This window comes from Cyanistes caeruleus, chromosome 2, assembly GCF_971803275.1.
Source record: "Cyanistes caeruleus chromosome 2, bCyaCae1.hap1.1, whole genome shotgun sequence".
NCBI lineage: Eukaryota > Metazoa > Chordata > Aves > Passeriformes > Paridae > Cyanistes > Cyanistes caeruleus.
The window spans coordinates 1077224-1102050 of NC_141702.1; the positions used below are offsets into that span (position 1 = coordinate 1077224).

The 24827-nt window shown below is 49.5% G+C and overlaps 1 protein-coding gene across 4 annotated transcripts; it reads right to left on the reverse strand.

The window, feature by feature from the left end:
- Positions 1-6568: 6568 nt before the first annotated feature.
- LOC147654539 (interferon-induced very large GTPase 1-like) lies at positions 6569-23765 on the reverse strand. Of its 4 annotated transcripts, none has more exons than XM_086875354.1 (4): positions 23630-23765; positions 23296-23359; positions 18719-18902; positions 6569-15422 (listed from the first exon to the last, which is right to left on the reverse strand). In XM_086875354.1, exon 4 carries the CDS (start codon positions 15418-15420, stop codon positions 8089-8091), a length of 7332 nt encoding a protein of 2443 aa, XP_086731480.1. In that variant the 5' UTR covers positions 15421-15422; positions 18719-18902; positions 23296-23359; positions 23630-23765; the 3' UTR covers positions 6569-8088. The 4 variants fall into 4 exon arrangements, with proteins under 4 accessions (XP_086731480.1, XP_086731481.1, XP_086731479.1 ...); XM_086875355.1 differs by lacking the exons at positions 23296-23359; positions 23630-23765 and adding exons at positions 19370-19565; positions 20635-20741; XM_086875353.1 differs by lacking the exons at positions 23296-23359; positions 23630-23765 and adding an exon at positions 20635-20741.
- Between the last annotated feature and the right edge of the window lie 1062 nt (positions 23766-24827).

Here is a 24827-nt window from a genome sequence, read left to right on the forward strand (position 1 = left end):
GTAGGTGTTCACAAGTTGAAGGGGTGGAATGTCATGGGGTAGGTTTACCTTTAAGACAGCTTGGAGGGAGAGGAAGTTGAAGCTGCTGGTGGCTGATGGGAGTTTTTCCCTCCTGACCAATTATCGGTCATTTTCAAGAATTGACAGCAGATCTGACCATTAAAAAGTGAATTCAACTTGTAAACACCCCCTTAAGAAGTACAGACAGAATTCTCTTGCTCTCTTTGGTTTCCGGCTTCGGACAAGGTAGCAGGCTCTGTCTTGGCCTCCTCCCCCCCCTCTCCAGGCCTACAAGGCCGCGGGGTGGAGGAGGGGGGGAGGGGGAAGAGAAGCAGCGCTGGCCAGCCGAGCTTGGTTTTCAGTTTTTGCTGCTAGACTGAAACTTAACACCATGAACTCTTGCAGTTTTCCTAAAGCTTTTAATTCTTTTACTACCTGGATAAACATACAGATTACTCCTTTTCTCAGAAAGACAGAGAGAGAGACAATCAACATAGAGGAGACATCATAGAACCACCAAAAACAGTGAAGAAAAGAGTTAAGTTTAAATAAGAAAGAGAGAATAAGGAGATGCTTTACAGCTGAAATATCTTTCTGTTAAAGCTATGGAGATGGACAATAATAGTATAAAAAGACTCCTTTAATTCATGATAAGAGTATTAGGAGGAATGAGATATTCAAAGTGTAACTTTTGAGCAGAAGAGAGACAGAGAGAGTGCTTGTGATACTGTGAGTTGCTGGAATTGAGTTAAGTGAAGATTTTGAAGCTTTGAGGGCAAAGAGAAAACTGTTTTCCAGGAAGGCTCACAGAGACAAATGAAGAAGACTTCTGCCTTTGAATAACTTATCCTTAAAAATAAGATTCCTAAACTCTGTGACCCATACACACCTTGGAGATGTGAAATGGGAGGAGAAGATCTAATGACAGATTTCCGGGCAGCTGGCATTAGAGAAATAGAAAACTATGATGAAAAATAGTTTTCTCGTGAGAAACTCCGTAAGCTAACAGAAAGAGACTTCTGTTTCTCTACAAAGACTGATGAAAGACTGTAGCAAGAATTAAGACTGTTTTTAACCACCAAAGTCCTAAAGTTATTTGTCTCTATGTTGTCATGTGTACAATAGTTAAGATGTAGAAGATAAGGAGGTTTTCTGAAAGTTTATTCTGGTATTCTCATTCTTGTAGTTTGTTAATAAACTGTCTTTATTCCTTTAAGTCTTAAGCCTGTTTTGCTCTTGTTTTAATCCATATCTCACAACAAAAAAATAAGTAGTTTTTTAGTTACTGGTTTAAAACCACGACAGGAAGGAAGGCCCAGCTCTGCCCTAGTGACAAAGCTGCACGGATCCTCCTCTTCTGCGGTGTCCAGTGGGAGCAGTGGTGGTGTGCGCAACCCCTCGGGCCCCCACCCCAGAGCTGTCCTGTTTAATAAAGGCCTTTTTAAAAGGAGTTGGTCTCCTGGCCCATTTATCTCACTCTTCAGCTCTCCTGGAACCCCTTCAGGCCCTGGAAGGGTCTCTCAGGTTTCCCTGGGTCCTTCTCCAGGTGAACACCCCCAGCTCTGAGGAGAGGAGGGATGGGAGGAGATGCCTGTTGGTGCCATCCCATCAGCTCTGTGCTCTGAACAACCCAGGGACCCCAGAGACAACCTCCAGAGCCCTCAGCCCCTGAGCTCGTGCAGGCCGGGGAGATTCCCTGGGCTGGAGCAAGGCCAGAAGAAGGAAGATGGGAAACAGGGACCCAGGAGAGGTAGCCCAGGAGTTCTGATTGAGTTTGAGTCGCTGGGGGTTTCTCCCTTGCTGTGTTCCTAGTTGCCCCTGACCCTGAACTCCATCCTAGTTCTGTCACTCAAAACCCATCACCCTGCCTTTGTATGAGGCTCTCTGTCTCTGAAGGAGTTTGTTCCTGTGCTGAATAAATGATTTCATGAACAGAGGCTTGCCTCGTTCTTGTTCCGTGCTGGTTCTCAGTAACTGTAGCTTCCCTGGACATGATCCTGCAGTTGTGGACTGCGACAGGTTGCTGGGGATGCGCTGCCGCGGTTTCCCTTGGCAGGCAGCCGCCTCCCTCTTTACGAGGGTGGTGCGGGGCTGACTGAGGGTTCATTCCGAGCGCTGCTGCTGCCAACGGGGCTGGTGTTGCTGCGCCCTGGGGAGAGCCAGGGAGGCTGTGCCAGCATCATCGGGCAGGGTGCTGTGATGGGGGCTGCCCTGCCCAGCTGATATGCAGAAGGAAAACTCTCTATAGCCCACTGTCTTGGGGTGGCTTTACCTTTAAGGTGGTTTTGGGAGCTAAGGAAATTGAAGCTGCTGGTGGCTGATGGGAGTCTTTCCTCCTGACCAATTATCAGTCATTTCTAAGAATTGACAGCAGTTTTGACCATTAAAAAAGTGAAGTCAACTTGTAAACACCTCCTTAAGATGTAAAGTCAGAGCACTCTTGGTCTTTTTGTTTTCTGGCTGTGAAAGGTAACAGAGCTCTGGCTGGCCTCCTGTTCCCTGCCCAGCCCATGCGGCCCAGGCAGGGGCTGGGCTGGGCCTGCCGCGGCTCCCGGCCAGGAGATGAGGGCCTGCAGGGCTTGCCCCGGGCTCTGGCCGGGCCAGGCCGGTCCCTGGCTCGGCTGCAGTTTTTGCCGTGATGGAATTCACCAGAGACTGCCGAGTAAGGAAAGGAAAAAAAAGCTCTTGACCTGCGGCGGGCTGAGACAGCGACCACACTCTCCAGAGCAGCCATGAAGAATCTTCCATCACAGACAGCTCCAGCCGCTGCTCCGGCAGAGATCACAGAACCATCTAGAAAGCCTGGGAAAGATTTTAACCCTTTCATTACCCAGATGAGACTTGCAGATTAATCCTTTTATCCAGAGAGAGAAAAAAGAGAGTAATCAACATGTAAAGAGACTTTATAAACTATCAGAGACAGTAAAGAAAAGAATTAAGCTTCAGAAAAGGTGGAGAATAAGGAGATGCTTTATAAGCTGAAATATTTTTCTGTTAAAGCTATGGAGATGGACAATAAGGTCTTGGAAAAAAACTCCTTTAATTCATGACAGAGTATATTGGGAGGAATGGAGTGTTCAAAGTATGGATTTTGAGTAAAAAGTAGAGTAATTGTGATACAGTGAGGTGCTGGAACAGAGTGAAGCGAAAATTTGAAGCCTTGGGGGTCAATGAGAAAACTGTTTCCAGGAAAGCTCACAGAGACAGATGAAGAAGATTTTTGCCTTTGAATAACTCATCCTTAAAATGACATCCCTAGACTCATGGCCCATACACACCTCAGAGTGATGTGAAATGGGAGGAGTGAACTGATGACAGGATTTCCAGGCAAATGGCATCAGAAAAATAGAAAGCTATAATAGAAATAGTTTTCTTGTGAGAAACTCCATAGGTTAGCAGAAGAAGACTTCTGTTTCTCTACAAAGACTGATGAAAAGACTCTAGCAAGAATTGAGACTGTTTTAAACACCAAAGTTCCAAAGTTTTTGTCTCTGTTGTCATGTGAACAATGGAATGGTGGGTAGTAGGGGATAAAAAGGGTTTTCTGGAAGTTTATTCAGATGATCTTATTCTTGTAGTTTGTTAAGAAACATTCTTTATTCCTTTTTAAGTTTTAAGCCTGTTTTGCTCTTGCTCTAATCCATATCTCACAGCAAGAAATAAGTAATTTTTTTAGTTACTGTTTTAAAACCACGACACGCACAAAGTAAGTTATAAGAGCTGGTAGGTATTTATTCAGCATTGAAGTACATGGTAAATATCTCCTCCAAAACCATGCACCCCCTCGGAGATTTGCCCCTCTCTTTTTATTCTCTACAAACTTGGACTAGACAATGCGCCTAATACTTACTCATCTCCTAAACCCACCTGTCCCTGCTTCGTATGAAAATTAGCTGCACACCTCTTTGTGGCTGCACACTGCTCCTTGTTGGTCACTCTGGTGGTCATCTGGGTGTCTTTGGGGCTGAGGTAAGCAATTTTCATCTTATTTGAACTTTTCACTTTGTCGCCTTATGCATGCTCCTTTTTTGTCCTCTGGCACTCTTCCAGAATTTGATACCATTTTTCCTGGCTTAGGAGTCCCAAGAACCCCGTACCTTGTGGTCCCTTTGTCCTGTTTGCACACCCTAGCCCTTTTTCTTACCTTGTAGTCTTGCTCTCATCCTGTTTTTGTGAGAACAGTAAATGTTTTAGGCATTTCACACGGTTTTGTCGGCCCCCCCTTTTTAGTCAAAGCATTTCTTGATGCTTGATTCTTGTTAATTTCTCTGTTTCACAGCTTTGTGGCTGTTCAGTGCACTTTGCTTATTTGGTATGAAAGAGCATGAGTGAGGCTGTGCACTTTGCTTATTTGGCATGGAGGAGGTCGCTCAGGAGCAAACATGCCATCTGCCCTTTTTTGCTAGAGTGTGGGAGAACAGCAGCCGTGCTTCTGCTCGTGCTGCCTGCAGCTCCCTGCAGGGGTGGCAGAGCGAGCCCTGTGTCCCCCTGCCAAGGGACGGCCGCAGTCTGGCCAGGTCCCGGACCGGTGCCGGGTTCCCCCTGAACACATGGCAGGAGCAGCTGCTAAGTGAGGAGAGAGAAACACCTGCAAAAAAGTGTCCTGGTTTAGGGCAGAAGGTACAGATGGATAGAGATTTGGTGGTGCGGCCCCCAGAGAGTGCAGAAGGAATTTTTTCAAGTCGCTGCTGGAAGTTGCACGAGGAGCGCTGGAAAAAAAACGACGTGAGTCTCTGTGAGGCGGAGTCAGAGCTGCACAAGTGGCACGTAAGAGAGGCTTGGAGTGATCAACTAACACAACAGAACAAAAACAGGTGACCCAACTCAGAGAGAAGAAAAGTTATGAAAATGAGTACAAAACTGCACTAAGGGAAGCATTGAAAAGAACAAGACAAGAGGGAGAGAAGCAGCAAGCAGGGATGTTGCTTCAGCAGGTAGAAGAACTGAAATTGTAGAAGACAAGAGCAACAAAACCTGAAAAAGGAACAAGAAAATTTATGAAACCAGCAATGGGAGCTGGAGACAGAGTCACTCTATTATTCAGTTCAATCTATTTACTGTGGATGCTAGCTTTGGAGCAGGCTGCAGGGAACCTGCAGAAAGCTGCAGGCCCCATAGCTTTCTCAAGTCCAGCCTGAGAAAGTAGCCTGGGAAGTTTTAAGGAGGAATCAAAACAATTCTTGGAGACAGAAAACAACTGCCAGATGCTGTTTTCCTGTCTCTTGTTGCCTTTGCAAGAGAAAGTCAGAGGGTGTTGTTCACCACTGACCAATGATGGTGAAGTAGCAGTTTACTAACCAATAAGAGTTTCCTTTCTGTATTTTCCATGAACCAGTCTATAAAACAAAGCTGAAGCAATAAACTAAGGAATTCTCCTGTTCTGACTCCATGAGAGTCTGTGTCATCTCTTTCCAGCCGTTCCATAATAGAGCGACAATTTACTTGCTGGTGAAACATATATATTGTGTTTATGAATTGCAGCTATTAATTTTGGTTAATATCCCATAGTGTAAAGGTTAATATTCCATAGGCATAGGTATAAAGGTTAATATTCCATAGGCATATATGGCACGTAAAGGTGTTACATGAAATTGTGGGTTGGAGACAGAAATCATGACTCAAGTTCTCTCTTGATCATCAGACAAACAGCATGTTTTATTGTTCAGAACCTCCTTATATAGTCTGTTCTTAACTCCCAGGTCTACACAATTCATTGGCCAAGGTTTTAGCACCACCCAGCTCCCTGACCAGTGCTGTGTCTGCTTTCTGGATTGAACATCACTGGCTGAGGTCCGTGCTTGGGTCTGAATCCAACCCATCCCTGCCCCATCCAGGGATTTGTGTTCTTTCTAAGCTGGTTGAATTTGAGGGTCTGATATGGCCAAATTTATTTGGCCGTTTTGAGCTAGATGCCTTGGGGACACCAGCCCAGGCCTGAGGCCATCCCCCCTTGCTGCACTGGGTCCTCTCCTCTGCACCCAGCTGTGGCACTGGGTCCCCCCCACTCACTCCAGGAGCTGCACTGGGACATTCCCCACTCAGCCCAGGAGGTGACACCATGGCCAGGGTCACCTCCACTCCCAGTCTGGCTCCAGGAGCCACCCAAATCCCCTCCCAGCCCAGGTGTCCCCAGTCCCTGGCACTCAGCCCTTGCAGCACACGCAGACATGGCCCAGCTTTGGCTCCTGTCACTGGCTCTGGGTCAGCTGGACCAGGGCAGGGCTTGGCAGAGTTTGGGCCCCTTCCCCTTCTGTCCTGCTCGTTCCCAGCTGAGCAGCTCCAGAGCACAGACCCTTGCTGGGATCAACCTTCTCAGCCCTCCCTGTGTGTGACAGGCCAGCCCTGCTTCCCAGCGCTGCCTCCCTTGGCACCTACCACAGACATTGGTTTCCCTGGGTGTTGTGGTTTGGGGCTTCCTGCCCTCTCTGCTGTCCCTGCAGACAGTGAAGCTGCTCCTGGAGCAGAGGCCCTGAATGGAGCAGAGCCTCTGCTGCCACACCCCAGCTCCCAGACCCTCACCCAGTGTTTGCCAGGCAGCAGGCTCAGCACAAAAGAAACAGGCACCAACTTAAGGAAGAGGTGTAATTTACTGTAGTGCAAAACTGCCAGGAATCACAAAAGGATGAGCTCAGCAAGGCACATCATCGTTACTACAAAAGATTGCATACAGTGAGATGACACACATTACATCTCCAGTTACCCCAAGACTTTACCATCCTCCAGCTCCACACATCAGCTGGGGAGCCCCTGTCACAGTGAAGGAACAGAGAGCCCGTCTCGGTAACTGGACGAGATCATATTGTTAATGATGCTTTGTTAATGAGCAGATACATTTATCATATGGCTAATAATGCATCCCTAATGAGTGGATACACATCACTTTTGGTGGAAAGGTTCACCCACTGGGAAACTTTGGCTCAGGGCCGAATGTTCAGGCCTAAGGCAAGGCCCGTTGTTCAGGCCTCAGTAATTCACCCAGTGCCACCCCCTGTCCCCTGCCTGTCTCGAGTCACCCCCAGCTGTGGCTGCCCTGAACACAAAGGGGACACAGAGCAGGGAGGTCCAAATCAACTCCTTTATTAGCAGAGCCTGCAGGGCATGAGGCTGAAGCAGCCCTTCAGCCAGCTCTCCAGCAGGGCTTGGCCCTCGCATTGCCAGCGGGGCTGCAGCACCTGCACAGCAAAAGCCTCCACGCCTGCCTGGGCCAGAGCCAGCTGGTGCCACCTTCTCCAGAGCACGGCTCCAGTGCCACCAGCCTGCCTGGACAGCACCAGCACTGCCCCGAGGGCTGCTGTGGAAGGTGCTGGCAGGCAGGATTCTCCACATGGGGCATTCCCAAGGCTTTTGCTCAGCAGTGAGGCCAAGGGCAGGAGCAGCTCCTTGCAGGCCTGAGGGCTGCAGGGAAGGGCAGCAGCCCCAGGCAGCTGAGCAGGAGCGGCTGCCCTGGACAGAGACACAGCACCTCTGAGACTGGGAGTGAAAGCACTGCCTGAGCCCCGGGGCCATCGTGTCCCTGCTTTCCTGAGCCTGGAGACACAACGGCTCCTGCTGGGAGAAGGGCCTCAGTTGATCCAGGAGGCTGCAGTGAGGGAGGGAAGGATGATGCCCAAAAGCCAAGCAGCCCATCTTGCAGCCAGTGTGGAGATGACCTCAGGTCCTGCAGCTCTTTCTCAGAGCAGGACACCTCCTTGCTGCAGGAAAAATGCCTTGGGGGCACTGTCACTTCCTGTCTCACAGCACCTGATCCAAGGGGTGCTCTGAGTGCTGCCTCTGCCCTTGCCCATGGCCCTTGCTTGGCCATGAGACCGATCACTGCAAGGAGGGGCTTTGGTTTAGCTCTAGGACAAAGCAGAGGGAAATGTTTATGGCAAGAAGGCAAGAGGATTCTGACTTTCTCATCAAGCAAGGGAGTTCCTGAGTGACAGCCACATTAACACGCCTAATTTCACCAAACCTGGGAGCAGTTGGATACCATTCTCTTCATTTGGCTTGAGAGCGTCACCATTGTAACTGAATTTGTGGAGAGCCTGCTGCAAAGTTCTCCAAAACTGCAAAGTCCTTGTGTTTCTTCCTTCGCAGGGATGCGGCCTAACGCCTGTCCAGCTCGGCCAGTGCTTCCTGCTTGGTAATTCTCTGCCATGCCTCAGGAATTTTTCCTTCAGCCTGAAATTTTCTCTTGAACAAAGCTTCCAGCTGTGCCCTGAAACGACAAACAAACCATTTCCAGTACGCCAGCATAGATGAATCAGGAAGAATGTTCCAATTGGAATAAGGAGGTCCTGCATTACGATATAATTGGTAACGAATCCATCGGCCATCATCTAATTTGAATTCCATGTCACTTGCAACAGCGCTTGAACAAATATCAATGCTAAGTCTGCGTGTATTAAAATCGAAGCCAGGAAATACCGGTATAAACAACGTGGCTCCCACTAACGCTCGTGGGCGATGGAAGACTGCTTGATGGTCTCCATCATGTCCCTGCATGGTGTTTGTGCAGACAGCCTTACAAAAGGGACACTTCTCCCAGCACCCCGAAAACTGCTCCACCAGGATGGTGTGAGGCTGCGTTGCCAACGAGCTCATATCAGCACCAGCAAATTCTTTCCTGAGCCTGTCCTTCAGGTCATCCAGAGCTTCTGCCATGGCACTGCTCAGGAACTCAGTATCTTTGACCTCTTGGTGCTCGATGCCCTTCAGGTCACTTCTGGGCAAGTTGATCACCTCTGTCAGTTCCCTGCAAAATTCATCCAGCCAAAGAGAGACTTTGTCCTCTCTGTCTTTTCTGTCTTTGACAATTTGGGTTGATAAAGAAACAGCTGACAGGATGTTTCCGTACAGAAGATTGAGGGAGGAACCTAAAAACTTCTCCAGTCTCCCACTCTTACCTAAACAGTAATTCGTAACTCGTGTCTCAATGTATTTCTGAAAAAATTCTTTTGGGAAAAAAATGTATTCTATGAAATACTCAAAATTTTCTTGTTCTGCCAGGTATCTCAGGATGCAAATTTCCAGATCAGCTCTGTTGCCCCTGAAATCTGGGAATTTGCCCTGCATATGCTCAGCGATGGCTTTAGATGTCCTCTCATAGACCGCCCAGCGAAGAGCTGCTTCAATCTTGTCACAAAGGAAAACAGCAAAAGTTGTGATTGAAGTGGCTCCTTGGCAGGACATCTGGAAATACTTGAAGAACTCTTCTCTCTTGCTGCTCAGGTACACAACTGGGTCATTTGCCTTTTGGAATGCTTCATGCATGGCTTTAAACCTTTCCCCTGCCATTTTGCACAGATACAGAGACAAAGCTATGCTGTACTCTCTGTTAAAAGTACATTTGGCATGGCTGGGGACGGAGTTCACACCGTTCTGTACTTCATTGAGTATTTCATGGATAAAATTTCGACTGTAATCCCGTTTCTCCTGTTCCTTCTTATCAATGTTTGCCTTGACACACGCTATGATGTTGTCTGTGATGTGCTGAAAGTTGATAGCATCATCACTGGAAATGCTCCTGGGATCTGAGGTAAAGCGAAAATTCTCTTTTTTCATGACATGTTTCTCTAAGTCGAAAGAAAATCCACTGCCTTTGGGAAATGACCTGATCCATGCATGGAAACCTGGCTCCTTAAAGTGCTCTAGAAGGACTTCTTCGATGTCTGCATCGATATTCACCCGTTCCAGAGAACGAGCAGCACTGGAGACTTCGGCAATCCACTTGTTCCAGACAAGAGTGAAGTTGTCTCTCAGTTCTCTCTCACTCAGGCTCTTCCCTTTCAGAGTCACAGCCAGCTCCCTACTCCTTCTCAGGAGCTCATCTTCATATTCCAACTTCCTTGCATCCAGTTTCCTCTGCTCCTTCTGTAGCTCTATAAGACTCTCACATTTCTTCTTCATTTCATGGAGAAGAGTCTCTTTTAGTTCTTTCAGCTTCAGCTCTGTGCCTGATTTCCACTGGATCAGTGTCTCATGGTCTTTGTCTTCACTGAAATACTTCTCCACTTCTTTCTCAATGGCATCACTTGTCTCTTGCACCAGCTTTTCAAGGTGCTCTCTGGTGACATTCTGCAAGTCCCCATTCCGAATTCGATTGTCCAGTCTCATCTGTATGTCTAAGATGTGACTCCTCAGCTTCCAGGTCCACCGACTAAAGGCACTTTCCAGTTTCCTGTACACAGCAATCTCCAGGGAATTCTTGAAGCTGAAAACAAAGTTTTCATTCAGCAAAGCATTCCAGAGGTCACCAATACGATCTTTCAGGCTCGAGAGCCTCAATATGCTGCGCTGCGACTGCTTCTTGGCAGCCTGGAGGATTTTGCTCTTTAGTTGCTGGACGTTCTGGCTGTAGGTGGGGTTGGGTGGTGCCATTGGGGGGTTTCCTTCCCACAGGTGAGCAAAGTAGTGAATGTGGGTGTTCACATCAAAGCCAATGACATCACTGAAGGACAAGATGTCACAGAATTCCTGCTGAGCAGCTATCACGGTCATTTCATCCAGCTTTACTTGCAAACGCCTTTGGCCTTCCATGTTCTGCTCCTTGGCAGTTGCTTCTCCCACATTTTGGTGGACAAAGAGGCAGCTGGGGGAAAGATTGACTTTCTTCATCCTCAGGAAAGCCTGCACAGCGATCTGGAGAACATCTTGCATTTCTGATGGGTTCTCTCCAAACACATTGATCACAGTCATGTTGCCAACACCAATGACAAAGGTGGCCAACTCATTGTCATGGTTCAGGGACTGTTTATTGGCTATCTCAATGGCACGGAGCCCCTCGGTGTCAACCACCAGCACAAAATCAAAGCCCAAGTCTTGCTGCAGCTCCTCGCCCACTGGGATGAGCTGCATGAAGGCTCCGCGGGTGCATCTCCCCGCGCTGACGCTGAACTGCAGACCAAACATGGCATTCAGCAGGGTGGACTTGCCTGTGCTCTGGATGCCCAGCACGGAGAGCACAAACACTCGTTTGTCCCCCAGCCTCTCCATTAAGCTGTCAAAGATGGCTCCCACCCAGCGTAAGGGCAGGTAAGAAGCATCCCCATCCATCAGCTCCACAGGGTAACCCAAAACCATCAGTTCTGCTGCAATTTCTGGCAGTTTGGCAAAATTGCTATTATTTGTCTCCATTAATTGCAGAGCTTCATAAATCTGCCCCACCTCTCTCAGAAGGTGCTCCAGGCCAATGGATGAATTGTTGATTTCACTAGAGAGAGCATCCAAGTAACTCAGGAACTCAGCATTCACACTGGGATTTTTCTTGTATTTCTTTCCTGTTGAGATTTCAGTCCATAACTCATGAGAGACTCTCCTCAGTTCTTCAAGGCGACCACAGGACATCTCATCCATGAAGACCTTCATCCACTGCAGGAAATATTTCTTGGTATCTGCTGGTTGGCCCTTGAGAAAGCTAAGGAATGATTTCATCAGTGGGTTGAGGGGGAAAGCTTGCTCAAGTTGCTTTCTTCTTAGTGATTTCTTCTCATTTTCAATTTGACTGCGATGATGCTCAATGCTCTTGTTCCCCTTCTCCTGCAAGCGAGTGAGTTCTTTGTCCTTTTTGCACCACTGGTACCACAGTTTTCCTTGAAGCGGCAGCAGCTGGGATTTGATCTCTGATAGCTTCTCTTTCTTCAGAAGCTCCACCAGCTCCTTTGCCTTTGCTTTGGCTGCCACACACCCGGGTTGATCTGCATCCACTATGAATCCTTGCTGGCGAGCTTTGTCTGCACAGGCGTCCAGGCTGAAACGTGTATTAGACCCTGCCAGGAGATTCCCAATTGTTTTGCTCAGCTGGATCACCAGTTCTGCTTCGTTTCTGTTCCTGGTCCCTATTGTCATGATTTTGCCAGATTTGCCCTCTACAGCGTTCTCTTTTTCCGTGAGAAGACAAAGCAACGGCCTTTGTGACTGCCACAGGTCCTGCAGAAGCTTTTTCCCCCTGCTGTCCATGTGCTCCGAATCAGACACCAGAGCCACGTTGACAGCAGATATCTCCTGCAGGAACTGCAGCTGTGCTCCATGATTCCTGGCATCTCCATGCAGGTTGCAGAAAGCCACGCAGCGCTCAAAGGTGTCATCGGGGCTTCCACGGGGGCAGTACCAGGCAATCTCCACCACCCCTTCCATCAGCAAACGCTCCCTGGTGCTGCCTCTGCAGTGGCGGTGGAAGAAAGTGTTGTGTTTGCGTTCGCTCAGCAGAGCGTTCAGGAGCTGAGACTTGGAAGAGGAGGCCGAGCTGCCAATGCGGATGAAGGACACGATGGGTGTGTGTGTCTGAAAGATGAGTTTGTTGTTGTAACTCTTTGTTTGGGCCTGCTCTCCTGACTTCTCAACCTCTTTCCAGCTCCTTTGGATTTGGCTGAGGGCGTAGAGTGGGAACTCGATGCGTGAAGTGCACGGGTTGGGCACCAGCAGAGGCAGCGCCAGTTGGCAGAAGGCCAGCTTGGTTGCAAGGGTTTGTCTCAGGAAGTCATCAGCGCAGTGGAAAATGGCCATCTGCAGGTCCATGGGGTGCACATGGCTGTCCCTGCTTGCACGTGCAGGCACTGTTCCCATCAGATTATCAAGAAACTTTTCAAAGGAATCTGATTCTTCATCCTCTTGCTTTCTGATTTGTGGTACAGGTGCAAGGCCTGGGTTGATCTCATCCCAGCAAGTCAGGTCCCTCATCTTTTGGTAATCCACGGTTAACAGCTTTTGCAGGAAGTAACCTGGCAGTTCTGTGTCCTGGCTGGGCTGGCTGTCCTGCAGACATGTCCTGCAGATGGTGTGGAAATCTCCCATCCCCATTCTTCTTGGATAGTGACTTTCCAGTCCCAGGCGCTTGAGCAGCTGGAGGAACTCCTGGTTTGCGATGGCTTCATTTGCTTTGGATTGGCTGCTGTCTGAGGTGGTTTGAGAGTGACTGGGAGGCTCAGGTGATGGAAAAGTGTCTTCCAGGTCTCTGATTATGTTCTGCATCTTCTCTTCATCCCAGTTGTCATCCAAGCACCCACTGATCAAGGAATGCAAGTCCTGTTCCAGCCTCTCCCAGTCTTCACTGTGCTTTTGGAGCAGATTCTTTATCCGTGTGGACCACAAGCCTTTCATGTGATCTTCCATGAAAATTAAACGCTCCCTCTTCTGCTCAGGGGACAGCCCTTGACTTTCTGGTGTCACTGTCAGACCCTTCAGCAGAAGAGAGGCCTCAGCTCTGTCAGCATCCTGCTCCTTCAGGTTCACGTACTCCTTGTGCGCCGCTTCCATTTCCTTGGCCATGTACTCAATTTCTGGGTGTCCAAGGAGGTGCTGAAAAGTGCTGCTTTCCACCTGGTACCCTGTGCTGCTCACAATCAAGAGCACCAACAGTTCCATGTCCTTCTGAGCCTTTTCCTGGAGACACTGGAGTAAGGAATAAATGGCGAGGCTGCTGGTCTGGGTCGCTTCTCGCTTTGCTTCATGAATGGCGGAAGCAGAGCTTCCTGGTGCGTAGGAGACAGCATGGATGTGCTCCTTCATTTGCTGCAGTGTTTTGATGAGGTCTTCAAGCTCAGAGACTTTGGGAGATTTGGGAAGTGGGTGCTCCGTCTGGAAGATCCATTGCATAATGAAGGAAGCCTCAGGGAAGTCCTTGACAGAGTAGATATGTGGAGTCAGGAGGCTTTTCAATATTACCTTGATAAAGGTGGTGTTTTCTGGAGGTGACTCCTGGCAAATCCGCACGGTGTTCACCAGGAAGTCCTGCAGGGCTTTGTCTGACAGGCACATGTTGATCCACACACTGGGGTTCCTGGTTTTTGCATTCAGATCATCTTTTAGCTCCATCAGCATGAGAAGCTTCCTTTCATCCACCGGCACCTCCCAGGCCTTCAGAGTCCTCATGAAATCTCTGGCCTCTTGCACTGCACTGCCCAGTTCCTCTCCAAAAATGCTGCCAACGCTCAGATTCGTCAGCGCTTTGTACGCAGCCCTGAGGGCTCTGCTCATCTGGCCCACGGACTTAAAATCCCTGCTGTGATTGTACAGGATGACGTCCCACACTGGGATCAGCTCAAACCCACGGTCAATAACGCACCACATTGTGTTATCAGACACGAGCCCCGTTCTCCACTGAGGAAGAGAAGCGGTGTCTGGTGGGCCCCCTGTGTTGACCACGTAGAGCTGAATCGCTGTATGGGAACCCTCTCCGGCTCTTCCCAGGACAGAAGCCTTTGAGCTGGATTTAGAAACATCCAGGGCCCCCGCAGCACTGGCCAGGAAGTCACCCCAGCTGGCCCTGACAAAGCTGTTCAGAGCTTCAGACGTTTGTCGCTTCATCTCTTCCCTCTGCTCCTCTCGGAATCCCTCCGTAGACGCCTTCCACCAGAATATCCCCCCAAAGTGGAGGGGACCCTGGTTTACGTGGGACCCAAACCTGCTGAAGAACCTCTCACACATGCTATTCAGCAAGGTAGGGTTGTCTTCTTCCTGAGTGGAGCTCAAAAGCTGCTCCATGTCTTGCAGCTCCCGCAGAGCTGCATCTGTGAGGCAAAGCTGATGCCTTTGGAAGTAGCAGGAGGCCAGAGGGAGGTACTGGTACCTGGTGCTGCAAAAGTAGCTCTGCTCAGAGCGGGACTGGTGGCTGTCTTGTGACTGTGAGGAGCTGCTTCCATCTACACCCGTTCCCAGATTAATTCCCCAGAACTTGAATTTGGCAGAAACACTCATGCTGAACCCCAGCTGCTCCATGGACTTGGTGAAAGAGGATTCTGCTGCAGAGGAGGAGAAGTCCTTCCTCTCAAGGAGCGATCCTTGCTCTGGACCGGTGAGCTGGAATCCCTCAGGAACCCTGAGGAGCTGATCTCGCTTTGCCAACGCATCTCCAGGTCTGCTGGTTCTGTAGATGCCCTGCAGGGCCAGTCCCCCTGATGCCCGCCTCAGCACCTCCGCGTCAGGGATGTTCTCTCTCCTGCCTGCTGGCAACTCCTGCTGCTCCAGCTGCTTCTGGATACTCTCCAGCATATCCGCCAAGGGTTCCTTTGGTGCTGGCCAGAACTCTTTGGGAATCTCCATGGCTTGCCACACAGTCTCTGCTTTCTCCCTCAGAGCATCCTGGGTGTGGGTGCGGCTGTTGAGCATTTCTGTCAGATCATTCAGGGCTTCTTTGGCCAATTCTTGTTTCTCCTTTCTCTTCTCCAAGTGCTCCTTCTGCACATCTTTACTGGTTCTTTTGTCATCTCTTATTTTCAGGAGTTTCTGGAGTGCCTTCTTCTCCCAGGGGTGCCTTACCTCACACTCCAGCTTGAGGTAATCTTCGTACACCAGATGTTGCAGGGCTTCTCTGCACTCGATTCCCAGGATCTGTGACACTTTGGGCAGCCAGTATCCAGCATCCAGCCCTTCATCCTGAAATGCCTTTGCCAAGAGCTGTGCCTTTGTATCCCCCTCCTGTGTGTCCTCCTGCGAAGCCATGGCTGTGGAAGAAGAAAAGAGACTTTCCCTAAGGTGCAGGCAGAGGCCCCAGCCTCTGGCAGAGGCTCTGCAGCAGCTGCGGCCCTGGGGATTGCTCCCACCCGGCTGCTGGAGCCAGGCCTGGGTTGGCACAAGAGCCAGGGTCCCCTTCCCAGCACACTGGATGTGCCTGTGGCTTTCCTGTGTGCAGGATCAACCCTGAAGCTCAGTCTTTATCTCAGAGATGACACAGACAGAGACACAAACACAGAGATACGCAGAGACACACACAGAAATAGACACACAGGCACAAAGACACAAACACAGACACAGAGACACACACACACAGATACACAGAGAGAGACATAGAGACAAAAACACAAACACACACACACAGAAACAGACAAACACACAGGCATACATACAGACTCTCACACACACAGGTACACTCTGATTCACTCAGCCACACAACCTGCCCTGGACAAGCTGCTGCCTTCACCATTGCCCACATCCTCCCAGCAGAACCCCTCACGACACAAGAGGAGACAGCAAGGAGCACTCCTGGCTCCCTCGAGTACTGGCACAGCCTCCCTTCCCATCCAACACCCCAGCCTGCATCCTGCACCCTCTGCCCAGTCCCACGGCTGCCCTGCTCACTGTCTGGCACAGCCTGCTGCTCCCAGCACCTGGAGGCAGCGCTCACACGCTCCCCCCAGGGCACCCCACACTCCCCAGACACATCCCCCCACGCCCGGCACGGCCACACGGGCTCTGAGCTGTGCTCCTGCTCCAGCTGCCAGTGCAGCCCCTCCTCGCCCCACTCATGCTTCTTCCCAGGAGCTGCTTCCCTGCACACTCGGGACCCACCCCAGATCAGGGGGAAAATCCACCTTGTCCCTGCCCACAGCTGTGCCTGGGGTATCCTGGTGGCCCTTCAAGGGGGACTGGAGATTTTGGAAGCCAACTTGGACAGGTGCCCTCTGCGATCTCTTGCTCGTTACCACAGAGGGTCTCTCCAGCCCAGCGCCCATTGGTGGCCATCTCAGCCACGGCCACCACATGGCCACTGAACTTCAAATCTCTGGTGACAGGATGAAAAGTGCCAGCAAACCTTCAACCCTGGCCTTGAGGGGAGCAGGCTTCAGGCTGCTCAGGGGTGAATTACAAAGGGCCCCTGGGAAGTGGCTCTGGAAGGTGCTGGGGTCCTGCCTTGGGGATGGTTCTTACCCAGAGCCAGTTCAGTTTTGGTTTGTGTCGGGAGCTGTCACTGTAGCCCCCCGACTCAGGAATATGACGAAGGGTGAAGGGTGGCCCAGGACTCTGGGTGGGGCTGGGGCCAGGGGCTGCTCTTCCTTCCATCAGGGGCGATCAACACAGGGGCCATGCGGCACAGTGGGTCTGTCATGAGCTCCTGTTGCCTTTTGGTTTTTTCCTTCTTCTCCCCTCTTGGTTTTTTCTTGCTTCAGCACCATGACCAGGGCTTGCCAGCTTGCTTCTCTGCTCCTCTGCTGCTTGGGAGCCCGGAGCCGCTGCGAGCTGTGCCGAGAGCTGGGAGCACCCCCAGCCCCAGCAGGCCCGGCCTCAGGCCCGGCCATCGCCGGTGAGGCGCACAAAGGAGCGATTCCCCCGGCCAGCCCCCGCTGCTCCGGCTGTTCTGCTACCCTTGGATTCGCCGGCCCGGGCCTGCAGCGGCACTGAGAGCGGCTGCTCCCCGCGGGCTGTGCAGGGGAAGCCAACTCTCCTCTGCGCGGCGCCCCAGCCGCCATTGGCAGCGGAGAGGCGGCCGAGCCCGCGCCACAGCGCCCCCTGCAGCCGCGGGGGAATCATCGCACCCGCCCGGCCCGGCCGGGAGCCACCAGCGCCCCTGCTGGCCGTGCCCGGAACTGCAGCCCAGCGGCGCGGGCTCGGCAGGGACACAAGGCTGGCTTTGCCTTTCTGCTTTTGGTTGTTGCTGTTGTTTGCTGCCCTTGATGTATACAGATATAGTCTAGGAAATTCCTATTGTTCCCTTTCCCCTAGCTTTGCATGAAAGCCACATCATTTCAAAATTAAAATAATATGGAGAGAAGAGGGTCATATTCTCCATTCCAGGGTGGTCTCCGCCTTCCTTGGCAGACACCTGTCTCTTAAACCAGGTCCCTCAGTGCTGGTCACTTTTGATAGAAAACCCCCCAAAGGACCAGGCAGTCATGAGTCACTGCCACTACTGACTCAGGAGGGAAGGTCCAGCACCCAACCCTAAATTTCCTTTCACAGCACATTAACCAATGGACTTAGTTAAGGAGAGGCAGTTAATTTGCGCTTTTTGGATTTCAGTAAAGCTTTCAATCCTGCTTCTCCCAGGACCCTGGTGTGTCCCTCCCAACTCAGGCCATTCCATCATTCCATGATTCTCACCCTAACAGACCTGGTCCTTTTACTGGATACCTGTGTAAAGAGCAAAATGTGATGTCATGATCTGTCTACAAAGATGTTAACCCAGTTGAATGTTGTCACCATAAGGTACCTCCTTTGTTAAATACCTTATGCCCGATGTTGTTGTGACAGCCTTCTTTGTTAAATGCCACCTTACCTTGTCTTGCCTCTGCTGCTCCTGGCACCCCCTAATGGCAACTGATGACACCAGCCAGTATGTAAATGACCGAACTCCCATGGGGGTTTGCACCCAGGGGAAGTGGAATTAACATCTAAAGACCCCCAGAGCCATGGCTCAAACTGAACTTTAAATGACGGGAATGTTGAGCCACTTATGGATGTTCCGGACCTCACCACCATAAGTAAACCAACACTCTCTATGCATGGCTACCCTAGGTTTTCAACGAGCCAGTGTCTTCCCAGGGACTCTTGTGAGGATGGAAGCCCCAGCTGTGCCATGTGGCAAAGCTGAGCACCTCCTCCTCTGTGTCATCCATCCTGAGCAGTGGTGGTGTGCGCACCCCCTCGGGTCTACAGCTAGAGCTGACCTCAATAAAGGCATTAAAAAGGAGCCGGTCTCCTTGCCTGTTCTTTTCACCTGCCTTTCAGCCTTTGGGGTTTTTGACACCGTCACACAATCCTGAAAACTCTCCCAGTCTCCGTTCACTTGGATACTCTAGCGATTTATTCAGTGCAAAAAATTCTTCTGACCATTCAGCTTCTGTCCCACCAAGGCCACAACTCCCTTACCAACACAGGTATTGATCTCAGGGGCTTGGACTCGGGGGTAGATCCAAGGGCCCCTGCAGCCTTCCAGAGCCTTCAGGGGCAGCTTTCCCTGGGGAGTTCCTGCCGATTTGGGCAATCTGTGCAAGGCCTGTGGGCTCTGATTCCCCTCACCCACCTCTCAGCAGATGCTCCCCTTGCTCCCAGCCCTGGCTTCCCAGCAGACACCGGCAGCCGAGGGCCCCAGCTCAGGGGACACAGCACAGCACAGCGGCACGCCTGGGGCACATGGTGGGGTGTGGAGAAGGTGATGGGAAGCCCTGGAGAACTCAGGAGGAATCAGGAAGGAAAGGCCTGAAATCCTAGAGGAGAAGAGCAGACAGTCAGGAGAAGGCAAGCCATGAGCACACAGGATTCATTCCAGGGAGCACTGGAGGCCAACCCTTCTCCTCCACTGGACACTGCCCAGGCAGCAAAGACTCCTCAGGGCTCTTGTGGGGAGGTGAGCAGAGCAGGCTTTCACCTGGGACCTACATCCATGCTCCCCCACCAGAAGGAAGCTGGAGCAAAGCCCCTGAAGCTCAACAAGGCCAAGTGCAGGTGCTGCCCCTGGGTGCAGGCAATTCCAGGCACAGACACAAGCTGGGAAGAGAATGGATTGAGAGCAGCCCTGAGGAGAAGGACTGGTGGGCGCTGCTGGGTGAGAGGCTGTCCAGGGAACATCTGTGCTCTCAGGCAGCACACAAGCTGTGGAGGGGGCAGAGCCAGGGGAACAGCACTGACAGTGGGGCAGCACGGGCCCCGTCCCACCACTGCCCACATCACGCACCTGCTGCTGGGGGGAAGCTCAGGATCCCAAATAGGGGGGAGAAGCAGCGCTGGGCTTGGGTCCCACCAAGCACTGAGCCCCCAGCAGGAGCCCGTGCACTCCCACCAGCAGGATGGGGACACGATGGAGAAGGCAGAAGCAGGAAAAGCCTCTGGCTCCAGATAAGGGCAGTTCAGCAGCAGAGGAAAGAGGAAAGCTGTGCAGGCAAAGCACAGGAGAAACTTTAGACACCAATTGTTTGCTTTGGGCACATGTCCAGCTGCTCCCTGCGCAGCAGAGCCTCAGGGCAGGACAGTTGCTCAGGAAGGGAGCTGATGCCTCAGGGTCACTGCTGAAGCTCGTCCACTCGGGCCACTTGTCCCAGCCCTGTCCCCTCCCAAATTCTCTCCCACCAGAGCGCTGCCAGCGCTGGTTCAGTCTCAGGAGCCAGAGGCTGCCCTGGACAACAATAACTCCAGCCCTGAAGCCGCCCCCAGGCACCCTTGGCAGTCCCTGCACGGTTTCCCATTGCTGCAGGAATAGGAAAAAGGCCCATGCGACTGTGTCCGTGCCCACAGAGAGGCACTGAGCACATTCAGGACATAACTCGGGATCGAGCTCCTCCTTGGAAGCAAACGAGGGAAGCAGCAAGGCTGGCAGCAGGAGCGGCCATGGGAATGCGTGCAGCCGTTTCACAGCACAGCCCCCGAGAGTGTTTTCCCCAGCCGTGTCCCAGGGAAAGAAAGGGGCTCTGGGAACAGCGCTCCCTTGGTGGGGCTGGCCCAGAGCCCAGAGCGCTCTGCGCGGTGACGCTCCGACTGGAAGAGAGGAGAATGCCACCCGGCCTGCATGGGGAGCAAAAGGAAGAACTGAGCCCCTGCGCTTGGGGACAGGGCAGGAGGAGCCGTGCCTGCCGCTCATCCCCACGGAGCTGCCCAGCGGCCGAAGGAGCGGCTCGGGGCCAGCACTGCCCCCGGCATCAGTGCCACGGCTCCTGCCCTCCGGGGGGCACAGCAGCCATCCGGCGCCACCTCTGAGCCCGGCCCCCTCGCAGCTCAGCCCCGCAGCGCACACGGCTCCCCCGAGCCCCCCAAAGCGGCTGCAGCAGCGGCGGCTTCCTGCAGCCCCCGGAGGAGCGGACACCGCCCGCCCGCTGCCCTCCCAGCGCTCTTCCCCTGCCCTGCCATCTCCCCGGCCGTGCCAAAACACCGCAACAGGAGCCACGAGAGCAACAAGATCCCGCTCCCCGCTGCTCCCGGCCGCACAGCTCCTCCCCAGGGCCCTACCTTCTCTCCTTCTCCCTCCGAGCCCCGCAGCTCCCGGGATGCCAGAAGCCGATCCCAGCCCCACTTTAAGCAGCCCCGGCTCTCCGGTGGGTGCGGCTTCCTCTTCTAGAGGCAGTGGGGCAATTCCAGGAAATCAGGCTTCTGACAGAAGCCGAGTGTGAAAACGAAACCACTCCTTTGGAGTCCGATTATTTGAGTTCGAGCCCGATTTCCTCACCAGCCGTGGTTTGAGCTGCTTCTCAGAGAACTCTCAGCTCTTTGCACAGACCTTTTGACTGCTGTGCTGGTACCTGGAGGGCAGGTGAGGCTCTCAGCCCTTCCTGGGGCTGGTGCTCCATCAGGAAAAGGAGCAGGGGGAGCACAGCACCACTCTCAGGGAGTGAGAGTGCTCCATAACTTTCTCTCCTGTTGCATCATCTATCAGTTTGCTTCAGCAGTGATAAAAGTGCAGTGATTGTGGTGGTGCGTTCCCCCACTTCCCTCCTTTCCAGGCTGCAGTGTGAGCTCAGAAAATGCCTCTTAGGCCCTGGAAACAGCACCTAGGCTCAGCTCTTCCTGAGCTTGTCAGAAACACTCTCTGCTCCCAGGGGCTGCTAACAAGCTCCTGCTTTTCTTAGGACCCGCCTTGGAAATATTCCTCTGGCCTGAATGGCAAAGCATCCCTGTTCTCACCCTTTCAGAGAAAATGCCGACCCAGACTCTGGCCAGGTGAAACACTCTCATGCCTGAAGCCCGCTCCCTTGCAGTCCAAAATGAGACCCTTCTGAGCTGTCCCAAAACCACAGTTTTGGGAATTTCAAGCGCAGAAATCTCAATATCTTGAGTACACAAACTCCAGCATAGGCGTGGACACAGGGTTCAACCTGAGACCTTGGAAAAGGCTTGCAGGTTTAAAGCTGTAAGGAAGAATTGGAGTTCACCAGTGGAAAGACATTAAGGTAAGCAGTGTAAAGTTTTAAAGTTAAGCTACAGAAGTAGTTACAAAGGCAGTGAGAAGTTTAAAGCAGAATAAATAGTTTTGTGTGTCACTATATGATTGTCTAAAAAAGTCTGCAGTATGGCAAAGAAGTATAAAACAAAATAATTAAGTATTGGTATGAAAGTAGAAACGTTCTTTTGTGGCATTAGTTTGGCTAAATAAATAAATAAATAAATAACCCTATTATTTAACTTTTATTTAATTAATGGACTAGTTAATTGAATATTTAATTAAATGAAATTGTTAATAGTAAATGACTAATTTTTATTATCTAATTGTTAATATTAAGTTGTTAATATTTAATTAAATAAGAATTAAATTAATATATTCTGTGGCTAGATAATATAAAATATTATGCATATAATATACACATATTTATGTATAATATACAAATAGAAATATATCATCTATAGAAGGCTTTCACAGATGTTTAATACCCTCAGATATCTAAGTAAGCTAGGTCTGTAAGGTTAAGTTATAGGTTATAGTTATATAACTATAGTTATAGTTACTTAAAAGCTACTAAGTGTTGGTCTTCTGGTAAGTGGTTAAACATTAACTAATTGTTGCTAGGGTGTGCTTTTGTTAAGTTGCTAAATTTGACGTCAAAGTTATAGTTATAATTTAGGTTAAATGTTGAGTGTTATTGCTCTGTGGGGTTGTTAACTTTAAGAAATAATTGAGTTTTGTAATATAATAATATAATATAATATAATATAATATAATATAATATAATATAATATAATATAATATAATATAATATAATATAATATAATATAATATAATATAATATAATATAATATAATATAATATAATATAATATAATATAATATAATACAATGTAAGACAATGTAATATATGATATGGTACAATATAATGTATAATAAATTTATTTCATACTTTTATTTAATAATGATAAATATTTAATAATATTTAATTAATGTAATATATACCATAATATAATAATATATAATAATTATTGTATAATTATATATTAATATATAATATATAATATATAATTATGTATTGATTATATAATATAATTATATATAATTATATATTAATGATATATAATAATATAATATGTAATTATATATTATATAATAATATTATATAATAATATATAATATATTATATTAATGATTATTGTATAATTATAATATACTATAATATACTATAAATAATATATAATGTAATGTAATACAATTGTATAATTATATAATATTTAATAAATAATTGAATTTTATAATTCTATAAATTGAGTTGTAATTTAAGTTGAGTCTAAGTTAAATGTTTTCCTATGGTAAATTACTAGACTTGAGGTATAACTTTAGTTAAAGTACTGTTAGATTTGAGTGTTGTTAAGCTTTTAGGCCCACCATAGTCCTTTTTATCCTTGTCTTTACACACACACACACACACACACACTCCCCCCAGATAATTCCCAATTAATATCTGTTTTGATTGTCTGCATTTTCTTTGGTTTTGGTTTTGCTTTCCCTTGTTGTGCCCTAGCTGTGAGAGAATCTTGCCAACGAACCCCTTGTGCTTTGTTGGTTAATATTAAATCTGACTTTTTCTCATACCTTTGCCAGTGATTTTTTAAGCAATCTCGAACACACCTGTCCGTGACAATTTGGCGTAGCCCTCAGGATGGCAAGAAATATCACTTAACTACTCACAAAGGCACGGGATAAATCCAAGCCTCAGTTTCTCGGCGTCAGGATAATTGGCATGACCAGGAAGCTGTGGAAAAATATTCAAACTGTGCTAGAGGCCGTTCAAAGGACGACAAAGATAAAGGAATTATTTGTGAAATGTTCTAGTCTGGAAGCTGCTCACTGGTACCAAAAAGTGTCAAAGAGAAACAAGGTGTGAAGACTGAAGTGGAAGTGGGGAAGCAAATGAGTTTTTGTTGTCTTTGCAAATAGAACAGATGAGGAAGCAGCTACAGGAGGAACAGAGAGAGAGAAAAAAAAAAGCTGTGAGTAAAAGTTGAAGCTAGTACAGACTTACAATTCTGTGAATGAAGCCAGACCCGTTACGAAAACTGAGGCAACCGCTGGACCTCGGGGTGGGACCCCAAAAGACAGCCCCGTAGGATCCGATTCAGACGGCTGAGTCACAAGAATGCCGTGACCCTAAGCCAGGTGAAACTGAAACTGAATATTTGTGGTGTGTTTGTTTAGCTGGAGGAAACCAAACCCTATTTAGCTTCCGGAGGCAGAGAGGAAGAGCCCTTGCTTCCAAACTGGAGCAGCCTATCCTTAAACCCTTGGGCTGGTGACCCAGGCTACAGCAGTTCTGGGAAAACTGTTTTTCCTGTGGGAAGGATCCCATGGAATAGCAGAGAAAAGCTTCCTCTCCCTGAGCCAACAGAAGGAGATCTCGAGTAACGAGCTGACCAAAACCGGAGTGGGAAACTGGAGAGGGAGAAGGAATTTGGTGTTGGGATACGCCTGCAGAGCGCCGTGGCGGCTCAGAGACGCTTGTCTCCGCCTGACCTTGGGAGAAAAAATGTGGCAGACACCCTAGGGATGATGGCTGGACCATAAAAAAGCGTAAACAGCAGCGAGTTGAGGAGAGCAGTCTGGGAGTAGGGGACTTCCCAATCTGAAGATGTAATTGGACAATTTACCCAAATATGGAGATATGGACCAAAACTTATAAAAATGTGAAACTCGTGACCGGTTGTCCATCTTGTTGCGGATCTTGTATCCATCTTGGGTCCATCTTGAGTCCACCTTGGGTGGAGCCACAGCCAGGTTCTTGCACTGCCCGAGGTGTATTTTTTGAAGGTCTTTTTGATAAATATCCACTTTATTCCTTTAGCTCTGCCCATACTCTGTTCCAGGTCAGCCTCCACAGGCATCCCGGAGAGGAGCCCGCCAGACGAGCGAGCAGCACGCGGTTGCCCGCGTACAAGGACACTGAGGCGTGCTGCTGGCCATGTGGCCGTGTTGTTGGAGTCTGGGATACAGAGTGTGTGCCCTTGTTTCTGATACTTAGTTCTAAGATCCAGAAGAACACTGAATTTCATATAACATGAAATTCACGAGCATGTTTTCATGGTGATACATGAGAACAACTGTTAAAGTTAGATAGAAAAAGCTAAAAGTGTGAGTGTGTAGATTAGAAAGTTTTCTTAAGTCACTGGGTGAAAACGTTAGTTTAAAGAACAGGAGACAAGATTGAGGATTTAGGGCGTTGTCTC